General features: G+C 38.5%; 1 protein-coding gene and 1 pseudogene across 4 annotated transcripts; both read left to right on the top strand.

Moving 5' to 3' along the window:
• The first annotated feature begins 10 nt into the window (after positions 1-10).
• ube2q2 (ubiquitin-conjugating enzyme E2Q family member 2) lies at positions 11-9,041 on the top strand. 4 transcript variants are annotated; one of them, XM_058408161.1, is made up of 13 exons: positions 11-506; positions 3,035-3,139; positions 3,277-3,399; positions 3,508-3,561; positions 3,648-3,791; positions 4,259-4,343; positions 5,042-5,102; positions 5,216-5,306; positions 5,386-5,444; positions 6,095-6,143; positions 6,250-6,345; positions 6,435-6,501; positions 7,828-9,041. In XM_058408161.1, exons 1-13 carry the CDS (start codon positions 348-350, stop codon positions 7,857-7,859), a joined length of 1,125 nt encoding a protein of 374 aa, XP_058264144.1. In that variant the 5' UTR covers positions 11-347; the 3' UTR covers positions 7,860-9,041. The 4 variants fall into 4 exon arrangements, with proteins under 4 accessions (XP_058264144.1, XP_058264142.1, XP_058264145.1 ...); XM_058408159.1 differs by having other exon boundaries at positions 3,505-3,561; XM_058408162.1 differs by having other exon boundaries at positions 12-506; positions 3,651-3,791.
• Positions 9,042-9,801: 760 nt separating this feature from the next.
• Positions 9,802-14,179, top strand: LOC131365098 (cilia- and flagella- associated protein 210-like; annotated as a pseudogene).
• The last annotated feature ends 204 nt before the right edge of the window (positions 14,180-14,383 follow it).

The following is a 14,383-nucleotide window of genomic DNA, read 5'->3' as shown; positions in this document are numbered from 1 at the left end:
ATGCATGTCAGTTCAGAGTAGGATTAGATGGGAACACACACAGCGTGAGTGGGTTATGTGACTGAGTGAGTTGTGGACAGGTCAGGGACTACAGAGGTTTACAATTCAGAGAAAACCTTCACTAGAAGCACACATACAAACTCTCACAGTTTACGCGAATGTTATTTTGATCCTCTTTCATCCTCTACAATTAAAGCAGTCGATAGCCGAAGACAGTTATCTCTCTCCACCCCTTCTTTAGCTCGGTGCAAAAACACAGGCACTACCTCAGAGCGGTGCTTGTTGTAAGCTAGCAGGCTAGCTGCTCGCCCGCTTCCCCCTGCGGCCTGGCTGGAGATGAGTGGAAGATGTCCGTGTCGGGGCTCAAAGCCGAATTAAAGTTCTTGGAGTCGATTTTTGACCCGAATCACGAGCGTTTCAGAATCATCGACTGGAAACCCGACGAGCTTAGCTGTCAGTTTAATGTGACTGGTGAAAAGCTACTGATCATCCACTGCAATATTACGGTAAGGGAAGACGCAACTAGCTAGTTAGCCTAATCTTTCCCTTTTAAACACCTAAGCTGCAGTTAGCATGTTTAGCTACAATAAGCGCCGAAGGCTTTGTAAAATATAAATATATATTTAAAAGAGCACAGTGGCTTTCTATGGTTTCACTAAACGAGCTGTAGTAAAATCATACGACGTGTGCGCTGATATTAATTCCAACCATTCCTTTTAACCTACTATACCCAAGGAGCTAATTCGGTTAGTTGTGGTTTAAACAAGTTTTAACAAGTAATTAAAGTTGGCCTGATGTCTACTTGTTTGCTTCTACTGGCTAACTAGTTCGTTAAGGTTGTTGGTTATCGCTTTAATACAGTAGTTTATACAGTAAGGCTGTCTTAAGTTTGCAAGTAACTCATTTTTGAATGCGTTGCAATACATCTGTTTATCCGGGCTAATGTCCTGCTACAAGATTGCTGTTCGCTAGTGGTTAGTGGTTAGCAGTAGTAATCTGCGTTTAAAGTTAAGATCTAGTTAGTTGGCACGTGATTCCCCATATATAATTGCAACCGATTGTTAGTGATCTTCTACTAGGCCCCGTGTCAGATGATTGAGGGTTTCAGGGAATATAACTGTTTAATCCATGATGGTATGTGACACTTTAGACTGATAACTAGTAGACTGGTGACTACTTGCCAAAGTAACTAGTCTTTCGTTTTAAAGGTTAATGAAGCAAAAGTAGCTACAGACGACTAGCTGGCTAAATATCTAGCTAGAATCCTGTTCCCTCTTTTGTTTTTTAGACATTAAATCCCAATATCAGCCAATAAAGAGTAAACAATCTCGTTAGTGGATTAATCAGGTAATTATGATAGATAACCAGTTATGAAGTTGTCAGCTCTGGAAGCACCAGTAATCTAGTGAGTGAAAGATAAGCTAGTTTGGGTCTCGTGCTTATGGATTGATGATAAGTAGCTTGTGCCACCCATAAGAAAGAAATACATGCAAGTTTACAGACAAGCTACTTCACAGACTTGGGCACCAGGTGTGTTAGTTCAATTCAATTCAATTCAATTCAATTCAGTTTATTTTGTATAGCGCCTTTTACAATGAACATTGTCTCAAAGCTGCTTTACAAAAGAAGAAAACAGAGAAAGAGGAGGGGAAAATGAAAAATAATAATAAAAAATAAAAATAACTAATTAACTAGAAATAAGAATAAATTATTAAATTCTATAATTAGACTATTTTATCCCTAATGAGCAAGTCTGTGTGTATATAGTGTCTAAAAGAACATGATCTTGAGCACTTTATTAGGAACACTATACTAATACTGGGAAGTGCCTCCCTTTGCTCTCAAAACAGCCTCGATTCTTCAAGGCATCAATTTCATAAGTGAGATTCTGGCCCATGTTGACATGACCACCTCACACACTACCTACAGATTTTTCAGGTACTCTTTCATGCTGTGAATCTCCCCTTCCACCAATTCCCACTGGTGATCTACTGGATTCGGATCTGGTGACTGGGAAGGCCACTGAAGAATGCTGATCTCATTGTCATGTTCATAACACCATGTTCAAGCATTATCATGCTGGAAGTAGTCATAAGAAGATGGAAAACCGTGTCCTTAAAGGGATGCATATAATCAGTTGGGTTGTAGCATTAAAGTGATTGGTGTTAACAGGTGCAAGAGCTGGCCGCTCGTACCAGTCTGGTCATTCTCTGTTGCCTTTGCTAATCAACAAGGTGTTTCTGTTCACAGAACTGCCATCCATTGGATGTTTTTTTCTTTATTGCAGCTTGTCTGGCACCAAGAACCATTTCACGGTCAAAATCGCTAAAATCCCCATTCTGATGGTCGATGTGAACATTACCCATAGCTGCTGGCTCAGATCTGCATGACTTCATACATTGCACTGCTGCCACATGATTGGCTGAGTCGATAATTACATGAATGTACTGATGTTCCTAATAAAGTGCTCAGTGAATGCATATATTTATATTGAACAAACATCAGTATTTATAGTTTGCAAAATTCTTTACAAATAAAAACACAAAATAAGCAATGGCTATCTCTGATAATACCAACAACATGCTACACTGTGAGGATGGGGTTCTCAGGGTGATGAATAATCGTGGGATTTGGTCAAACAAAGTGCTTTGTTCCAAGGCCAGACAATTCACTTTTGGTCTCATCGGACCAGAGAACCATTTTCTACCAGTTTGCTGTCAACTGTGAATTCAGAGATATGCTTGCTTCTCTGACTCCTTCCTTAACCAGTCGCTAACTTTTGTTAGACAGTAGTGGTGTCATTTTTCCCCCTACTTTTCAATAATGAAACTAATGGTGCTCTGAGGGATATTAAAAGTTTAGGATAAATTGTTTAGACCTAAACATTGATTTATACTGTATTATACACAGCCGCCTCTCGGATTACTGATTTAGCCTGTGACCTGTATTTATTTTGTTTTAATCACAGTAGTGTGTTCATTTTATTTACAAGCTTAAGTGGGTGTGCTGGTGTAAAGTCCTGTTCTGCATTTAGGAGGCATACCCTTCAACTCCCCCTTTATGGTTTGTGGAATCAGATGATCCTAGTCTGACTGAGGTGTTCGAGCGCCTGGAGGATGTTCGGAAAAGCAGTACCTTGGTATGAAGTTAGACTAAAAAGATCTTTTGACGCTTGCAATCTAATCTAATCTTTGCATATCAGTGATTTACAGTGGCATAAGAAGCACTCGGAGAAATGAATTTTGTAGATCCAATTAATATTTTTCTCTCTGTCAGCTCCTCCAGCAATTGAAAAGACTTATCTGTGATCTTTGTCGACTATATAACCTGCCCCAGCACCCTGACGTGGAGATGCTGGACCAGCCGCTTCCTGCTGGACCCATCAGTCATGAAAGAAAGGTTAACAAAATCAATACTTTTCTAATATGATGGTCAGGAAAAGAAACATTTCCTTTTTAAAAAAAAAATAAAAAAAATCAATGTCGCTTTTCTGTTATTCCTCAGCAGCATCTAACAGATGACGTAACATCTGATGAAGAGGAGGAGGAAGAAATGACTGAGGTTGTTTTGTTCAAAATGCTTTAAATACGATCTTTTCATTTTGCATGTGTCTTACACTATTTGTAACGCTGATATCTGTGTATCAGCAGGACATCGAAGATCTTGACCACTATGAGATGAAGGAGGAGGAACCTGTAGATGGCAAGAAGTCAGAAGATGATGGGATCGAAAAGGAGAACCTTGCTATACTAGAAAAAATTCGCAAGAACCAAAGGCAGGACCACTTGAACGTAAGTGTCTATTGAACACCGGAGCTGACTGAATAATTTAATATGTTCACGCACCCATTCTTCATAACTCATTGCACTCATTCTTTCCATATATTTGAACTCTGATGTCTTTTTGTTTAGTATTTTACAACATTCAGTAATTTTGTTTGTTCTTTGTATGTACCAGGGCTGCACCGTTATTAAAACTGACTACTATTACTGATGTTACTGAATTTAAGAATCCCTTTATCTATTTCAGTACAAGCTCACAGAAATGTCTGTGATTTGTTATAGTGCTGGACCACTTCACTGAGCAGGAACATCTAAAATTGGTCAGCATTCACACTGCACATTTCTGTAGCAAAGCTTGATTTTGATGCAGAAGGTGTACTGCTGCAAGAAGTATCTTACCGGTCACCACATCTCTCAAATTTTACATGTAAAAATTGATTAATTTTCCTGAAAAGTCCACATTCCCTGTCGTTTAGGGCGCAGTTTCTGGCTCTGTTCAGGCCTCCGATCGTCTTATGAAGGAACTCAGGGAGATCTATAGGTCACAGAGTTACAAGACAGGTCAGTGTACATATAGTTTTTAATGCATGCAACTTTAAGGTTATTTTTGGGAAACTACCATGTTTATGTAAACTTGTGTTTTTATTCAAATTTATTCGATTAGAGTTAACTCTCGGTGCCGGTCCCAAGCCCGGATAAAATGGGAGGGTCAGGAAGGGCATCCGGCGTAAAACCTGTACCAAATCGAAACGTGTGGACCACATGATCCCCTGTGGCGACCCCGAACAGGGAGCAGTCGAAAGCAAATTCAAATTTATTCAATTAATAGACCTGCTTAGATTTGGGGGCAGTGGTAGCTCAAGTGGTTAAGGCTCTGAGTTGTTGACCGGAAGATCGGGGGTTCAAGCTCCAGCACCGCTGAGCTGCCGCTGTTGAGCAAAGCCCCCAACCCACCCTGCTCCAGGGGCGCCGTATAATGGCTGACCCTGCGCTCTGACCCCAACCCTCCAAGGATGGGATATACAGTAATGTAGTCATGTATATGTGACAAATAAAGACAACTTAACCTAACTTAAAATCTCTTACTGAACCTAATCCATGCTTCTCCGGCTTGACCTCAGCGAAGATACACACTAAAGTCTAGGAAAGCTAAATGTGCTAAATTTGGGGGGATGTTTTGCTAGATATTTGCTGCCTTTAAATATTGGCCTGTTTTTATTTAAATTGGTCTAAAATGTCATGAATGAAATTGTTTGCAGGTATCTATTCAGTGGAGCTAGTCAACGACAGTCTTTATGAATGGCACGTGAAGTTGAGGACGTGAGTACAGTCATTTTATCATCGATATTTAGCAATATTTATTTGTACATGCCACTGAGTTGAGTTGACTGCTGCTAAAAATTCAGATTTTCTTGTTTTCACCTCTTTTACAGGGTAGATCCAGATAGTCCATTACATAGTGACTTGCAGGTCTTGAAAGAAAAAGAAGGGGTTGACTATATTCTGCTAAACGTTTCATATAAAGTAAGTGTATTTACTTATAAGTGTTTACCTGTCCAACTGATAACCAGTTTTGACCATTTTTGTTCTGTATGTCTTGCAGGATAATTTTCCTTTTGATCCTCCCTTTGTACGAGTAGTGTCTCCTGTACTCTCTGGAGGGTCAGTACCTCATGTTATTTAGTACATCTTTGCCTTTCTATCAGCTTTATCCATCTTATTATTTAGCTCAACATACTTTTCATAAAGTATGATTAAAGTGTAAAGTATAATTTTCATGGGTGTTTACGAAGCAAAGCCAGGAAGTCTGTGATTTGTAAAATTCAGCTACAGTGGTGCAAATCACAACCCACTGTTATTATAATAACATATATTATTATTATTCTATTTTATTGTAGTGTTTTTGTACTTCTTAGTATATTTAATTGGTCACGTGAATTGAACAGGTTTATTCCAAGTGTCAGTAACTAATGACAGCTTGGATCTAATGTGTCAAGGTGGTTTTCTTGTTCCTACACTCAGGAAGGGCTGTTAATTAGCTGGTTTGTTAAATCAGATGTAAAGTTCAGGACAGGAGGTAATCAGGACCAGGGCTGGGAACCTGTGCTCTGTTAAATTGATAAATTGATTAAATTTCATTCAATTAAATTGTATTTGAGAAATCGGCCTGTGCATGTTGCAGTTTAGATTTTGTGTTATGGTTTAATGAGATCCAAGACTATGAAAAAGTTTTTAAACCCATGTTATGAAGGAGCCTGTATAAATGGATATGTTGAATTTTAATTCATTGAAATTGTGTATTCTTCTTCTAGTTATGTTCTTGGAGGAGGAGCCTTGTGTATGGAACTACTAACAAAGCAGGTTAGAATATCTACTGTTTTTGTGGCACTATAATACAGACCATGTCTCTAATTGTGTATGTTTTCTAATCAGTATCCCTCTGTGTTTCTCTCACATGCACCTTCAGGGCTGGAGCAGTGCCTATTCCATAGAGTCCGTCATTATGCAAATCAATGCCACCCTGGTCAAAGGGAAGGCTAGAATACAGTTTGGAGCTAATAAGGTTTGTTTGACGACTCCTGGAAATATTTTTCTTGAGCTCTTCTGCTTTTGTTGAAGTCCATTAACTTCATTTTTGCTTTTTCATAATAGAACCAGTATAATCTTGCCAGAGCACAACAGTCATATAAGTCTTTGGTCCAGATCCATGAAAAGAATGGTAAGAATCTTGCTCAATTTTTTTTTTTTGTTATTTTGTATACAAAAGTGTTGTCACACTCATTTAGGTAACAGTCCTTGTTATGATTATTGACCAATACCACATCAACAGCTTCTTTTAAGTGTGTCAGGTTATTTGCACTTCTAAAATCTGTAAAAGTTTTGGGACACCCCTCCAAATCATTAAATTCAGGTGGTGTTTTTCAGGGGTTGGGCTCGGCCCCTTAGTTCCAGTGAAAGGAACTCTTAATGCTTCAGCATACCAAGACATTTTGGGGATGACCCCTTCCTGTTTCCACGTGACTGCGCACCAGCGCACAAATCAAGGTCCATAAAGACATGGATGAGTGAGTTTGGTGTGGAGGAACTTGACTGGCCTGCACAGAGTCCTGACCTCAACCCCATAGAACACAGGGATGAATTAGATTGAACTGGGATGCCTTACATGCACATGAATGTAATATGTAGTTTGTGTGCCCTTTGCAGCTATAACAGCTTCAACTCTTCTGGGAAGGCTTTCCACAAGGCTTAGGAGTGTGTTTATAGGAATTTTTGACCATTCCTCTAGAAGCGCATTTGTGAGGTCAGGCACTGATGTTGGACGAGAAGGCCTGACTCACAGTCTCCGCTCTAATTCATCCCAAAGGTTGAGGTCAGGGCTCTGTGAAGTTCGTCCACACCAAACTCGCTCTTCCATATCTTTATGGACCTTGCTTTGTGCACTGGTGTGCAGTCATGTTGGAACAGGAAGGGGTCATCCCCAAACTGTTCCCACAAAGTTGGGAGCATGAAATTGTCCAAAGTGTCTTGGTATGAAGCTGAAGCATTAAGAGTTCCTTTCTCTGGAACTAAGAGCTAAGAGGCTGAGCCCAACCCCTGAATTCAATGATTTGGAGGGGTGTCCCAAAACTTTTGGCAATATAGTGTATCATGTACAAATAAAAATCCTGATAATGGTTTAACCATATATATATATATACATACACACACACACACATTGACTCGTATAAGTAATGGCCCATAATATGGAAAGCAGGGATCTATATTCTAAATAATGTGAATTTATTACTAACAAATTGAAAACATAAGCTTTAGTTGCATAAGTATGTACCTCCGTCTATATCAAACTGCTAAATCTGTTCCAAAAAAACACCACTTCAATTTAATTACAGTCTACAAGACAAGTTCTAAATGAATTTAATGGTTTGCTTTTGAGGCTTTTTTGAGATTGCTCTATGCCCCCACACCGTATGATTAGCACCTCAGGTATATGGGTTCAGTTGTCAGAAGTGTTAACTGGTCTCTGTCTTTATTTTTCTCTTTGTAGGCTGGTACACACCTCCTAAAGAAGATGGTTAAGAAGAAGTCAAATCCTCTTGAACACTGGGAATATGGGATTTGCGATCAACTATTTGCATTCTAGTTGTTCTAAAATCCCTCTAAATTTCTTCTGTTCAGCTGGAGTGTGAGGTCCCACTGGTCTGTTCCCCTTATGTCTCCTTCTATCTGTCCCCTTTTCTTGTTGTTACTCATATCTGCTCCCATCACATGTTTTCTCCAGTTCACTACTTGGAAAGGAGGGATGTGTGAAAGGCACACAGCTTTGGTACTAATGCGTGTCTAACACAGAGCAATGTTTAGAGACACCAGATTTTTTTTTTTTTTTTACTGTTTTGTTCGTAGCAACGCATTGCATTGTTGGATTAACACCTGAGTGGAATAACGTGTGAAGTGTCTGGATTTTACACCAATGCTGTTCTTTTAATCCAAGTTATTGTGCCATCACATCAGACACTTGGCCGAGGTTTACTGAACTTCGGGCAGATGTGGATGCAATAAGAGACTATATGAAGATTCGCCACCTCTTTATTCCTGCTGGTGCTGCTCTCTTCTTTATCTTTTGTGCTCTGTGTTAACATGCTGGTACATTTAATGCTGATATTGTTTTTTCTTTCTTCTTTTTTTGTCTCTAATGATAAAAGTGAGCTTAAGGTAAGGACTTTATTCCAGCTCTCACCTTCTTGACTGTGGATGAATACCACTCTGTTCTGTTCCCTGCTCTTAGCCTGTGGGTTAATCTGAGCAGTATTTCACAAACACGGGCCTTCGAACAGGCAAATAAGAAAATCTGTTATATATTTGGACAGAATCCTGTTTGTGTAGTCTAAAACGGCTCTGTGGTGCAAGTCATTTTTTAACGCGCTATTGATGTGAAGTCTTGGGCTATGCCACAATTATCCAATCAATACCTTAATTATAATATTTAACTGGATGGCTTGAGGATATGGAAAATGAAGAGCACCTAAATCTGTGTTTATTCAGGGGCTTTGAAGCATTCATCTTCTGATTCCGAAGGTGTCAAGTTATCATTCCTTTATCTATTTTAAAAGGTCATCCTCCGTGTATTGCTGATACTAATTCACCAGTTCATGTTAATATTGTTTGTATTTTTCCTACGAGACACACAAGTTGTGCTTTTGTTTTCCACACAGTGCTGCTTTAACATGGTATTTTGCTCTTTTTTTTTTTTTTTTTTGCATTCATCATTATCCAGAAAACCTTCAGGAAGTCTGTTAAACTGATTTTATTACTGTGGTTAATATGCTAAAACCAATGGGTTTAGTGTTTTCCATGCCAAAAAACTTTGTATTTTTAGCACTGTCTACACATAAGCTGGTTTAATTGAAATCATATATTTTCTACAGACTTTGCAACTAGGCATTACATGTAGTCTTACACTAATGAAGAATCTCTCTCTCTCTCTCTCTCTCTCATATTTCTGGTTTGTTTTTAACCAAAGTGTTCGTTTTGTACAGCATCTGTTAAAAGGAGATAAAAGCAAGAGTCATGGCTTAATTATGGCTATTTTGTTATAGTTTACTTCCCAACTTCATCACATCATCTTGCATGGTGATATTTTTTTTTAAGAATTGGCCCTTAACTCTGCTTGGCTATTTTTGCACAAAGTATTAAAAAATGTGCCTCAGTAGTAACCATAAAGGCTTAGGTAATGTCCAGACTCTAAGCTAATCACAATTACTGAAAAGCCATATCTAACACTGGCTTGCTGATTCATAAATCTGTGACCTACAGCAAACCTGTCATATGTAAATGCGAGCAGAAGTCGTCTTGAAGCATATGATTGCGTTTGCACTCTAAGAGTGGCACGGATGAGCACAGTTCAGTCTTTTAAATCGATGCTGTTCTTCAGGGTTTAGCGTTCATTCGATCAAACCATGTGTTCAGTTTTCTGATTTTAATGTAAGTGTAGAATTGAACACATGGTCGATTCTTAATCAGGATGCACCTGGTTCAGTGTACTCTTCTGTTTGGTAACATTTATGTCCATTGTGCTACCAAGTATAACTGGATAGTGATTTATTTTTATTATTTTTTTATTTTTTGAAATACTGACCTCGGCTTTACCTAATGACGGTGTTCTTTTTGGTGCCATCTCGTGGTGGAATCATTCTTTTGGCATGCATTCAGGTTGTTCTTTTCCATTGCAAGAGAACTTTGATCATGTACAGTAAATTTTGTAAACTTGCATCAAGTTTATGAATAAAGAATTTTACCAGGGATGTCTGATGTGTGTTAATTGGATTGCAGTACTAGTTTGTGTCTGTATTGTATGTACACCGATCAGGCATAGCATTATGAGCAGTGACGGGTGAATCATTCATCATTATTATTATTATTATTATTATTAAACAGTACTTTACTCTGAAACACCAGCTGCACTAATAATAAATGTCCACAACTCACTCATCCTGCAGCATCGTAGCTTTATTCCCCAGCAACTTCCAAGCTGAATGGATCTGACATGTGTTTTCTTCACCCTTTATCCAAACTACTTCAATTTGTGCTTAGAGATTTAAGTTTATATACTGATTCCATGTACAGTCTTGATGCTAGCTGTGTGTGAAATCGATTGATAATTGATCATCCATGAATTATATATGTTAGCAAACATGCTGCCCGTTCAATCAACAGTACAGACTATTGAAGTCTGATGTAGTAAATAAATTCATACGGGAGTTATCACAGTTTCAATTAAATCATAATATTCTCCTAGACAGCTTAAGGTTTTCTGTTAACATTCTAACATACAGTATCATTTCCATCATAGCATAGCATACAATCTACTGTGTTCAGTATACTATAGAGCAAGGAAGGGTATGTTCTGCTGTAGAGGTGTTTAAAAGTGTTGTTTATGTATGGCCTGAAACCTGTGCCAGAATCCAAAATATGCAGCCCAGATGATCCGCTGTGGAAACCCCAAACAGCCCGAACGCTACAGGAGAAAAAAAATGTTTAAGTCTAATTCAAAAAACATAATTAATCATTTCAAGGAAGTCCTTTAACCCTTTGTTTATTTTTTTTTATTGTCTTTCAATTTTTAAAAATCTTCAGGAAACCCTCTGTAATGTATATCTTGACTTACATCTTATTTTCTTACAGTTAACCTACCAGAAGTAAACCAAGTTCACCTGTACACCTGCACAAAGCGACCGTGTTGCCCGCATCAGAATGGAGGAGAATCCAGGATAGTGTGCATCACGTGAACGGACAGCAGGATCGTCTGGTTGCAGCTGCGAGAGAGCATAAGGCCTTTCACCTGCGCTCCAAAGAAGTTATAAAGGACTGGCCTAACACCATAGCTGTAAGTCAAACATCCTCAGCTTAGCTATGATGCTGATACTTTAGTGAGTGTGGAACAGGTAGGAACAGGTGTCTGCTCTAATTGGCCACTTCTTAGCCACAGTGACCTTGTTGGTTCATCTCACATGCATACAGTATTTAAATTTTGTGTTATTGGCCCGTCTAGCATTTAATCAGTGTCTGACCACAGGGCTAACAAACTGTATATAGCAACAGATGGGCTACTAATTGTATACCTGTAAAGTAGGATTATCTGCTACAATTTACATTTAGTGTACATACAGAGTATGTGTAGTTGAGTGCCACAGATTGAATAAATGCTCTGTCTGAAAATCTCTATGAAATATATCCATGCATTGTTCATGCATTTACAGGCAAAACGGCAAGAAGTGAAAAAAAGGAAGCGATAGAGAGGGCAAAAACCCTGCAGTTCTTCCAGACCGACAGAGTGAAAGGATTTCATGTTAGTATAGTAATATTTTTAACAGAATTTTTTGTCATGCTTTTCATCACATATACTGTATGCAACATCATATTCTTTGGGATTTCCTTCACATTAATATCGTGCTCATTTTGTTATTGTTCAATTCATTTCTTCTCCAGAGTGCTTTGCTGATGACGGATGTCCTGAAGGAGAGGGAGGCCCAGATTGAGCTGAAGAAAAGAAATTGAGGCTAAAAAAGCAGATGAAGAGTTCTGGGCCACGATCGCACGCAACGAGGAGCTGGGGTCTGGCGGTTTCTGAGAGTTTGAAACAACAGTAACGTATCAGATAAACCAACATATGCACAGTATTATAGCCATTAAGTTTCTAATGTAATCTAAACTAGTCAACAGACCACAACACTTTGCTGTGAGTCTGCGTTTTGTCATAAACAAACGAAATTGGTAACCAATCAGTGAAGAGCTCAGTGTGTGCTACAACTATGTCCTTGTTTATTAGGATTAAGGAGCATGAGCAGGCAAGAGAGGAGGAGATGATGGAAAAGAAGAAAGAGGCAGAAAAACTCAAGCATTTCCAAGAGCACTATGAAATGGAACAAACCACGCAATAATTTCTCAAACTGAGGAGCAGAAAGCAGAAAATGTGCAGAAGCTATATCTCAGTTTTTAGGAAAAACAATTTTGTCATTTTATGAAATGTGATTTGATCAAATCTAAAAAATAACCTACAGGGTTGAGGGTTCAATTCCCTTCTCTGCCCTGTCTGCTCACATGTTCTCATGTTATGTAATTGAATAGAGTGATACATTCTTGTTAATGTAACCACCTCTAGATTGTACTAAAATAAAACTAACCTCCTAAATGGTTTTTTTTTTTATCTTCAATCAGGAAAACTTTGCAGAGAAGAAAATCTTCCAAGCGTCTGAGGCCGAGAAAGAAGAGTTAGAAGAAGAGAAACGGAAGCATGTTGTGAAGGCTAAAGACAGAATGATGAAACAGGAAAGAAAAAGAGGCAGAGATGTTCAGGAACTTAAAACTGAAAATTTTACACTTAAATAGCGCATTTAAACCACCTTCTTTTTGCTGCTTGGTGGATCAGATGGTTTTGGTCAGTCATGTCTACTAGTTTTGTTGAGGCAAAATTGTAATATTGCAGTATACAAGACATCCTAGACCACTGTGTGCCTCCAACTTTAGAGAAGGCCCACATATGGGTGTAATGGTCAGGTGTCCACATATGTTTGGCCAATTAATGTAGTGTTACATATGTCATCATTTATTGTTGCATAGAGTTTCAGAGGCCCAGGGAAGTCATTGCTGATAAACTGGAAGCATGTCTCACAGAACGATCCACCAAGAAAAGAAAACAAGAAGACGAGCTGACCTCCAAGGCAGCTGCAGAAGCAAACAAGAGCGTGAGAAGAAGGAGAAGAAGGCTGCCATGTTGAGGAGTATTGCTGAGCACAGAGAAGCTGTGGTAAACCCCTTTACCTTTAATGTTTCAAAGGTTTATACTTATAAATGGTTTCTATTTCTTGCTTATTTTTTGGGAGGTATTTAAATGTTTTTTTTTATCTGATTCTACCATTTTAGCAAAAAGAGCTGCAGTGCAAGAAGAAAAAGGAGAAGCAGGACGCCTCCGAGATCCTTAATGCTAACAAAGCAGCAGATCTCCTCTTCCTTCACAATCAGAAAACCAAGGCCCAGAAAAGGAAAGAGGAAGCCAAACAAGACTTTCATGTCCATCAGATGGTGAGTCAGCTCAATTTCTAGCTTTAGTTTAATGTAAAGACTTTATCTAACATAACTACATTTCTTTAGACTTTATTTAACATAACTACAAACTACACTTTTGTTTGCATCTAGAGTGAGAAGCGTGCAAAAGTGCAGCTCAAGAAAATCCAAAAGCAGGATGAAAAGATGAAGAATGCTCAGATGAATGAGACTACTGACATTCAGGGGTCTAGGAAGCGGCTGGGGCTTGCTTGGATATCCTGAGCTGTATTGTTGATTTTGATACAAAATAAACCATATTTGTATTTAAAGGAGCAGTTTATACTTTTCTATACTATTCATTCTGTACTATGAGGTGAATCTCATAATGAAAACATTTCCAAGTCTGAAGGTTCTGTTGCCACCATCAATTTTTTCACCTTTTCACCAGGATGGCTATGTGACTGCTCCTTCTTGATGCTGAACAGAACCTCGTCAGAGTAGATAGAATCAGAGAATAAGTTGCTGATGTTAATAATTGCAGAATAAACTGCAAAATGCCTCTGTCCTTATCTGACTCTGCACTGCACATGCAACTAAACAGCCAGCACTAATGTCCACAGAGCGTTAAATACTGTGTAAAAGTTTGGTATGAACTATTCAACACCCATTTTAAATCAGCTCTGAATGTGATATCCTATAAATATTTTGTATTTCGGTATGCCACTGCTTTATTGGCACCCATAGTAGTACATGCTACAGCTAATTTTAGGCAAATTCTTGGCAAATAAGTAGTCATTCATGCTGTATTGACTCTTTATCCTTTAATGTAAAATGTCTACTTTATAAATAAATTATTATGCCACACACCTGTGTTTTTTTGTCAAATCATACCCTCACATACGTGTCAAGTCCACGGTTATCCGAGTCAGAGTCAGGCCTGAATGAGACTCCGGTGTGTGAGTTTAACATGGAAAATGCTTTTACAGTATAATATACTGGGGGGAACAAATACTAAAAATGGCATTTTGAAATAAAAGGAGCAATAAAAGCATGTAAGCACA

Source organism: Hemibagrus wyckioides, linkage group LG14 (assembly GCF_019097595.1).
Source record: "Hemibagrus wyckioides isolate EC202008001 linkage group LG14, SWU_Hwy_1.0, whole genome shotgun sequence".
NCBI lineage: Eukaryota > Metazoa > Chordata > Actinopteri > Siluriformes > Bagridae > Hemibagrus > Hemibagrus wyckioides.
This window is presented reverse-complemented; position numbering and strand designations above follow the sequence as displayed.

Coding starts and splice junctions, on each gene's coding strand:
- ube2q2 (XM_058408159.1), top strand. CDS start 348: ATGTCCGTGTCGGGGCTCAAAGCCGAATTAAAGTTCTTGGAGTCGATT. Junction 5,445..6,094: donor TCTCCTGTACTCTCTGGAGG/GTCAGTACCTCA, acceptor TTCTTCTTCTAG/TTATGTTCTTGGAGGAGGAG. Junction 6,144..6,249: donor TGGAACTACTAACAAAGCAG/GTTAGAATATCT, acceptor ATGCACCTTCAG/GGCTGGAGCAGTGCCTATTC.